General features: G+C 42.8%; 1 protein-coding gene across 2 annotated transcripts in view; it reads left to right on the top strand.

Moving 5' to 3' along the window:
• Positions 1–7,772, top strand: part of ARHGEF17 (Rho guanine nucleotide exchange factor 17) — a 394,561-nt gene extending 386,789 nt beyond the window's left edge. Inside the window, exons 21-22 of one of the 2 annotated variants that reach the window (XM_040340055.1) lie at positions 3,021–3,278; positions 6,188–7,772. In XM_040340055.1, coding sequence (XP_040195989.1) covers positions 3,021–3,278; positions 6,188–6,360 — 431 coding nt within the window. In that variant the 3' untranslated portion in view covers positions 6,361–7,772. Of the gene's footprint in view, positions 1–3,020; positions 3,279–6,184 lie in introns of both variants that reach the window. The other variant, XM_040340054.1, reaches the window with a different exon arrangement.
• Positions 7,773–9,428: the final 1,656 nt, after the last annotated feature.

Raw genomic sequence — 9,428 nt, 5'->3', positions numbered from 1 at the left:
CGCGAGAGTTGCCGAGCCTGCCCGACGATACACGAGTGTACTGCGCTCAGTATATGTCGGCGCAGTATTCAAACTCGGCGCGGGAAACGAGCGGCGAGGATGCCGCAGACGGACGCCGGACCCGACGAAGAGGACACCCGAATCCGCAGACGGACGCCGGACCCGACGAAGAGGACACCCGAAGCCGCAGACGGACGCCGGACCCGACGAGGCCGCCTATGGACGCCGCGCAAGACACCAAAACTGTAAGTACAAAAAAAACTTTTTTTCCACAGGATTCGGGGGAACTTTAGGGGTGTGCGGTATACGCGGGAGCCTTACAGCCTTTGCCGAATACTTTGTTGAAGCACCTTTTGGCCCCAATTACCTTAAGTCTTTTTGAGTATGATGCTACAAGCTTGGCAGTTTCTCCCATTCTTTTCTTCAGGACCTCTCAGGCTCCATCAGGTTGGATGGGAAGTGTCGGTGCACAGCCATTTTCAGATCTCTCCAGAGATGTTTAATCGGGTTCAAGTCTGGGCCACTCAAGGACATTCACAGAGTTGTCCCGTAGCCACTACTTTGATATCTTGGCTGTGTGCTTAGGGTCGTTGTCCTGTTGGAAGATGAGCCTTTTCCCCAGTCTGAGGTCCAAAGCTCTCTGGAACAGGTTTTCATCAAGGATTTCTCTATACATTGCTTCATTCATCTTTCCCTTGATCCTGACTAGTCTCCCAGTTCCTGCTGAAAAACATCTCCACAGCATGATGCTTCACTGTAGGGATGGTATTAGCCAGGTGATGAGCGGTATGTATAGACAGAAAACAGTGCAGCGCAAACCAATAATAAATTAAAGTGAACTAAAAATTGCAAAAATTGATATAAGTGCACAAGTCCATATGAGATGAGAAAGTCCACTGTAAAGAAATCCACAATAGAAAAATCCACATTAAAGAGCAGATCCAGCGATCAAAACTTTAGAGATCTTCACCATGTGAAATAGACAGATGGACACCCAAAACTAAAATGTGTTCCTCCACCAGTGTGATTGGGTACTCTCACCTTGTTATAAGACCACTGTTTTACCAAATGGCCATGAAAGCATATAAAACACAGGAAGCTGTTGTTGTAATCGAATCCTCATTATGCAGCCACATTAATGGTCAGGAACATATGGAGAGAAAGACACAATCTAAGAGCCTCCGCTGAATCATAAAACTTTTAATTTAAAAGGTATACAGGCTACTCACAATTTCCACGGTTCAAACAGGCGTGTAAACAATAAATGGGCAGATGAAAGAGTTCCTGGGACGCAGCGCCGAGTGACGTATGATGGCTCCTGACCCCCTGGACGCGTTGCGTGAAAAACACTTCCTCAGCAAGGGCGGTCCGCTTATATAAATTTTTGCAATTTTTAGTTCACTTTAATTTATTATTGGTTTGCGCTGCACTGTTTTCTGTCTATACATACCTTTTTGGATTTCGTGAATGTCCTATTTCGTGTACAGCTAGCATTCCTGTAGAATATTAAGTTTTTCATTTTTCACATGATAATTATCTGGTGTTGATTATCACCCAATTCCCTCTAATCAAGGGTCTTTCACATTATTTAATTTAATTTATTTTGATCACTTATTTTTGCGCTGATTGCACCTCTTGTTTTATAGGTGATGAGCGGTGCCTGGTTTCCTCCAGACATGACGCTTGCTATTCAGGCCAAAGAGTTTGTTTCATCAGACCAGAGAATTTTGTTTCTCATGGTGGAGAGTTCTTCAGTTGCCTCCAGGCGGGCTGTCATGTGTCTTTTTACTGAGAAGAGGTTTTCATCTGGCCACTCTACCATACAGGCCTGATTGGTGGAGTGCTGCTGAGATGGTTGTTCTTCTGGAAGGTTCTCCTCTCTCGAATAATGGAAGCCACTGTGCTCATTGGGACCTTCAATGCTGTAGAAATGTTTCTGTACCCTTCCCCAGATCTCAATACAATCCTGTCTCAGAGGTCTACAGACAACTCCTTGGACTGCATGGCTTGGTTTGTGCTCTGAAATGCACTGTTACCTGTGGGACCTTTATATAGACAGGTGTGTGCTTTTCCAAATCATGTCCAATCAACTGAATTTACCACAGGTGGACTCCAATCAAGCTGTAGAAACATCTCAAGGATGATTGGTGAAAACAGGACGCACCTGAGCTCAATTTTGAGTGTCATGGTAAGGCCTCATTTCCACTGGCGTTTTTACAGCCACGTTTCTGAGCGTTTTTTACAGCTTAAAAACGCCTGTCCATGTTATTCTATGGCTTCATTCCCACATAGGCGTTTTTGAGCTGCAAGTGGCATAGACGTTTTTGAGCTGTAAAAAAAACGCGGGACCAGGGCGTTCTGAAGCTCCAGAGTAGAGCTGTAAAAACGCCAGACGTTAAAAAACTCTCAAAAACGCGACCGCTGCATTTTTAAAGCTGCAGCTCACAAAAAATTTTTTTTTTTTTTTTTACAAAATAAACATGGACAGGCGTTTTTAAGCTGTAAAAAACGCTCAGAAACGTGGCTGTAAAAACGCCAGTGGAAATGAGGCCTTAAGGCTGTGAATACTTCTGTACATGTGTTTTTTTCGGTTTTTATTTTTAATAAATTTGCAAAGATTTTAAACAAACTTCTTTCACGTTGTCATTATGGGGTATTGTTCGCAGAATTTTGAGATGAATTTAATCAATTTTGGAATAAGACTATAACACAAAATGTGGAAAAAGTGAAGCGCTGTGAATACTTTCCGGATGCACTGTATGATTTTCTTACACTTTCTTTTATAGCCTTTAAATTTTGATTGTACTGGAACTTGCTCCCCTACAATGGTTTTGCCTCATCTGCTGAGTATATAAACATTTTTCATTGTTATTGGTCTGTACATTTTTAACTATAATAATAATAGTAAACAAAAATTACAATGAAATTGCCAAAAAAAAAAAAGTATTTTATGTGCTAACTTTTTGTGAACTAAGCCTGTAATCACTTCAGGTTTTCATGCATGTTGTATGTATCTTCAGGGTCTGACGCCATCATTCGCCAGCACAAATCGGCTTGTTTACGCATCACGGCGTTGCTCGCTTGCAAGGATCTCTTGTGGATCGGGACCAGCGCCGGAGTGGTTCTGATCCTCTCCATCGCTTCTGGCTCCACCTCCCTGAAGGGTCCGCTCTGTCCGGTGGGTCTATCACAGGGTCACACTGGACACGTCCGGTTCCTTACCTCTGTGGAACTGCCCGATGGTTTTGATGTTTACTTCCCCGTACCTGGAGAGCAGGGTGAGTTCTTCCATTGACTGTTCAGTGCCCTCTGCTGTCATGTCAGATTGCTTTGTGCAGAGAGTGACAGTACAGCACAAGTCGAGTGTATCAAAGTATAATTAAAGCCAAAATGTATTTATTTTTTCCATTTTAGATAGATGTGAAGGGTTAAAACCGCTGACATGTTTTTTTCTTGCAATTGTGTCCCATTGGGGGATGTCACTTAACTGTATGCAGAGCCTGAGATGACCAGGGTGGCCTCTTGCACAATTTGCATCTGAGCACCCCTGGATGTTGAGACAGGGACTTCAGGGGCAAAGGAAGGCCACAAGTACCAAGGTGTAGATACTGTTAGAAGGAACTTGGAAGCACTGGTATCTGATGAGCAAGTTTAGTTGATGATGGAGTCAGGTCCCACACCTAGTTAAGTGACAGCCAAAAGGAAGGACACCAGGACGTAAGCAGTATCAGAGTCAGGAGCAAGCAGATGGGCAGAGTCACTAGGCAGAGGCATGGTCGATTTGACGACAGACAACAAACATGAGCAGGCAAGGGTAATCCTAGAGCAAGATCAGCGAGGAAGCTGGGTTAATAACAGGATCAAGGTTGAGCATCAAGACCTGGATCACCGGAACAAGGCTGAAGACCATACAGGAAAGAACAGATAGCCGAGTTCAGGTTTAAATAGGCCATTTGGTGGCAGTGGACGTGCGTGCCCATGTGGGCAATGATGGATGTGCCCCCAGGCCTGTTACATATAGATTGCAAAGCCCCTTACCTTCTTCTGTACTGTACATTAGCCACTTAAGACCCGGACCAATATGCAGGTAAAGGACCAGGCCCCTTTTTGCGATTCGCCACTGCGTCGCTTTAACTGACAATTGCGTGGTCGTGCGACGTGGCTCCCAAACAAAATTGGCGTCCTTTTTTTCCCACAAATAGAGCTTTCTTTTGGTGGTATTTGATCACCTCCTGCGGTTTTTATTTTTTGCGCTATAATCAAAAATAGAGGGACAATTTTGAAAAAAATGCAATATTTTTTACTTTTTGCTGTAATAAATATCCCCCAAAAATATATAAAAAAAAAAAAAATTCTTAGTTTAGGCCGATACGTATTCTTCTACCTATTTTTGGTAAAAAAATCGCAATAAGCGCTTATCGATTGGTTTGCGCAAAATTTATAGCGTTTACAAAATAGGGGATAGTTTTATTGCATTTTTATTATTTATTTATTTTTTCTACTACTAATGGCGGCTATCAGCGATTTTTTTTTTTCGTGACTACGACATTATGGCGGACACATCGGACAATTTTTACACATTTTTGGGACCATTGTCATTTTCACAGCAAAAATTGCTATAAAAATGCATTGTTTACTGTAAAAATTACAGTTGCAGTTTGGGAGTTAACCACTAGGGGGCGCTGAAGGGGTTAAGTGTGACCTCATATGTGTTTCTAACTGTTGAGGGGCGGGGCTGGACATGTGATGTCATTGATCGCCTTTCCCTATAACAGGGAACAGACGATCAATGACAGCGCCACAGTGAAGAACGGGGAAGGTGTGTTTACACACACCTCTCCCCGTTCTTCAGCTCCTGTGACCGATCGCGGGACTCCACCGACGATCGGGTCCTGCGGTCACGGAGCTTCAGACTTTTATACTGTATTTATTATGTACTAACTGTATTTATTGCAATATTTTTTTTTTTAATTCTCATTCAAATTCATTTAGAATTTGGATAAGATGATTTATTTTGGATTCATTGAAATTCATTACTATTGTGATTTGGAAATTCGGATACATACATCCGAATTTCTAAATGACGAAAAACGTTGTCTGACTTTGGATTCATAACGAAACTTATCACACATTTCTAATGTACATAATGACAGGGGGAGTGTCCTGGACCAAGCTGTATTGCCTAACTGCTGTGTAGTCTGCAGAGGGGTCCAGGACCTGGCTTGGGAGTGCCTGCATATAAAGACTGTCTGAAATAAAATAAAAAAATGTATAAATATTTTAGTAATTTTAGGAATAGAAATTACAACATTGTATACAATTTATATAATAAATAACATTTAAAAGTACCGGTACATATAAATAAAATAACATTCAAAACTAAAAGGGAAGGGGGGGTGGGTGGGAGGTAAATACCAGAATGAGGATTCCAAGTTCTTCGGCAGGTAAAACCGTTCCTACACATGCGAGTAAGTTTTAATTTTATTTTTATTTATTTTTTTATAAATATTTTATTCATTTTAGGAATAGAAATTACAACATTGTATAACATTTAACAATAAATACAATTTTAAAGTACTGGTACATTCAAAACTGAAAAGGAAAAAGAAGGGGGGAATGGGAGGAAAATACCAGAATGAGGATTCCAAATTCTCTGGCAGGTAAAACAGTTCATATACATGCGAGTGAAGAGGAACAGGTAATATAACCACCCAGGTGTACTCTTAGGTAATGCAGGATAATTGTCAGTGACCTGTCAGATCTGAGAGTCACCCATTGAAAACGCACGTAAACAGTTGCTAAGTGTTTCAACAGTTGTCTGGTTTATTTAGCACAAATACAGGGTTTATATGCAATTCTAAAGAAAAGGTGGGGGGCTTATGAGGGAGCTACTATATGAAGTACGTATGTTATCAGGAAAAAGACACAAGACATCTTTAGCAAAACACCTGTTTCCACCCTGATAATGCATGTTCCTGTTTCCATCTCAATGACGCACGTTACAGTTAGAACAGGAAATATATTCTGAGACTTCGGCCTTACCACAAGATGAAGTCTATGTAAGTGAGAAACCGATAAGAAATAGCCTTACTCTAACATTCCGAATATATCTTAAGATAAAATAGCTTATGGTTTATACATATTACAACAGCAAGTAAGTGTTTTATTTTCTTCTATTTCTCAGCAGGTAACGAGCAAGCGTGTGACGCAGAGAAGAGGGACTCCTCCAGGCACCGAACTAAATCCAAACTCTTGGTCATCAGTGGAGGCGACGGCTACGAGGACTTCCGACTCACCAACAGCAGTGAGACTGTGGGCAGAGACGACAGCACCAACCACCTGCTACTCTGGAGGGTCTGAAGGCCGCACAAGGCCAATGTTACGCACCGGACCCTCATCTGTTTTGCTGCTTCCCATCACACCTTCAGCTCATCCGCCGGCTTGTCCCGAGCATCTAACCCGCACACCTCCATTCACTACCTTCAATGCCGCCAGGTTCTGAAGTCACCACCGGGGAGGGTCATTCGGAGGAGCTGCTTGTCCAGGAAGGGATGGATGTACTGTGTACAGGAGCAGGGTCATTTTATTACATTGCCAAAGTCCTTCGCAAGATGGCGGTATGGAAATCGCAGTACAATAAACGTGCCTCCAACTATGAACAAGAGATCTTTATCTATCCGGGAATTACAATCAGCCACTCGGCTTCTGCATCTTCAAAGGTATTAACCACTGGCGAGCGAGCAGTGACTCAGAATCGCCTACGACTGCTGTCCGTCACGGCTTTCTCCATGCGCATTTCATAAGAGCGTCAAAAAGCAACCGAGACCCTCGGGACTCGATCAGCCAATAAACTTCCGTGTTCGCAGGGTCCGGCTGCCCACATCAGTTCTGTGGCTTAAAAAAAAAAAAAAGAAGACAGACTTTTAAGTGTTGCCTGGTCCGCCGGCCATTATTTTTTTAAAGATGTTCTTATTTATTGTCAAGTGAAAACTTGTGTTTTGAAGTTTTTTAATTTTTTTTTTTAGTGTGCGTGTGTGTGTGTGTGTGTGTGTGAGGAAACTGAATCCTGCGGATCATTGATCTCTATCATGGGGGTGGTAGAGACAAAGTATATGACCTTTTTAGTAGTATTTTTTTTTTTTATGGAATTCCATTTATGTCCTAATTAAAGTGGTTCCTCACCATAAGAGGCCTTTAAAGAAGCACTCCACTGACACTCTGAAACCACTTTGTAATTCTATGGACACGGCTGTGAGAGCGCAGAAGGACGCCTCTGTTCCCTGGGCGCTGAGATAGGTGTTTGCTGAAAGTTCTGCTATCTTCTGATCAGCCCAGATGCAGGGAAACCTGAATTTCAGCATTCTTCCAGATGTGGATATCCACAGAGGTGAAGGGTTTCCTACAGCAGAAGGACGGTGCAGGGGATGCCTTACATTTTAGTTCCAGTTCTGTGCAAGCCCCCTTGAGAAAGCAGTGAACCAGACACGCCAATAGGAAGAAAGGTGTACGGGGCAATCCTGTGCACTTTACATTCTTACTGCTTTTAGGAAATCATATGTGCTGCAAAATGATGGTCATTTTTAATATCGACTTACAGAATCGCTTGTGTAGCAGATATTACTATTATGCATTTAAGGAGGGCCTCTTCTTAAATGGCTACGAGTAAAGTCTTGCTGTGGATAAGCATAGAGTAATGGAAGCTCTAAAATCCTTTTCTTAAAGTGACTGGCCTCAGGTGATACCCAGATATGAAACAAATCCTCCTACATAAGTTTTACATGTTTATCTGCAGACCTTCAAAGTGATACATTTTTTTTTTTTTTTTTTACAAACTTTTTTATTTGGTACAAAATGGTGGTACAAAAAGCAAAATGGCATACAAAAAAGAGTACACAATAGTAATCTATACAAATCTTATGTAACATTAATAAAACATAGCTCTAAAGAGTAGAGAATTCAGATGAGGGTCAAAAAGTAGATATAAAACCATAAGGCCGCGTACACACGGTCGTTCCAAACCGATGAGAATGGTCCGACGGGCCATTTCCATCGGTTCACCGATGAAGTGGCCTGATGTGTGTACACACCATTGTTCCAAAAACCGATCGGGTCAGAACGCGGTGACATCAAACACACGACGTGCTAAATAAAACAAAGTTCAATGCTTCCAAGCATGCGTCGACTTGATTCTGAGCATGCGCGGGTTTTGAACCGATGCTTTCTGTACTAACCATCGGTTTGGACCGATCGGGCAGCGGTCCATCGGTTCGATTTTGAAGCATGTTTTAAAATTTTGGACCGAAGGCCAACAGACCGATGGGCTATACACATGGTCGGTTTGGTCCGATGAAAATGAACCTCGGTCCATTCTCATCGGTTTTGTCCGACCGTGTGTACGCGGCCTAATTGTTATTAGGATAAACAGATCCGCAAAAGTGCTAAATTTTAAAGCTTGACTGAGCTGTCAGGAAAAAAAGGGGTGGAGAGCTGACGTTACACTCTGCAGAGCTCAGTGAGGAGAGCTGATTGGAGGGAATGGACACACCCCCTTCACACAGGAGCTGAGGCTGTCAATCAGCTGGAGATACCTCCCCTGTCACCATTTTCCTCTTGGTGTCAGGAAAACTTGTCAGAAGCGATTCATGCTGATAGAGGAAGGAAGCAGCAGACAGAAATGACACTGAGTGCTCTGGAGTGAGACAAGTACACACTATAGAGCGATGTGCTTTGTTTATATGTCATGTCTGAGGTTTACAGCTACTTTAAGCCCAAGCTTCCCTACAGTGCCCCTAATGTAATCCCAAGCAAGTCGCATGTCTGCTGATAGGAAGAATCCTATTTTTCAGTAGGGATCATCTACTTTTGGTCAAGTGGCTGGTACTAAGGGGGTCACCTGGAGCAGTATTTTCTCCAGAAAGGTATTTTGGCACTTCTGTTACTCTTTATTCAAGCAGAAATCGGTTCCATTTAAAGCGGTGGTAAATTCTTTAAAATAAAAAAGAAAAGGAAAGCCCTTGCAAGGCAAAGGCATAATGTGCTAGTATGCACCGCATACTAGCACATTGTGAAGGGCTTTCCTTAAAATGAAGCCACTATCACTGCTGTTGAGGATTCCATCTTCACCCGGTCTTCCCTCCGGGTTTGCCAGCTGCGGCTGCTTGATTGGCCGTGCAGCCATGGCGAAACTCCTGCGCGAGTCTCAGCCAGCACACACAGCTCTGAAAGATCGGCACAGGTATGCCATTCCTTCGGAGCGCATGCGCCGGTGACGTCACCAGCTGCTGTTGGCTGGAATTACTCCTAAGCGGTGCACATTTAGGAGATATTTATTTTATCTACAGGTCAGCTTTATTATAAGCACACCTATAGGGTAAAAATACAAACAGAGGGCCAGATTCAGAAAGGAGATACGGCGGCGTATCTCCAGA

Source organism: Rana temporaria, chromosome 2, assembly GCF_905171775.1.
Source record: "Rana temporaria chromosome 2, aRanTem1.1, whole genome shotgun sequence".
Classification (NCBI taxonomy): domain Eukaryota; kingdom Metazoa; phylum Chordata; class Amphibia; order Anura; family Ranidae; genus Rana; species Rana temporaria.
Note: the sequence above shows the minus strand (reverse complement) of the source record. Positions and strands in the feature narration are given on the sequence as shown.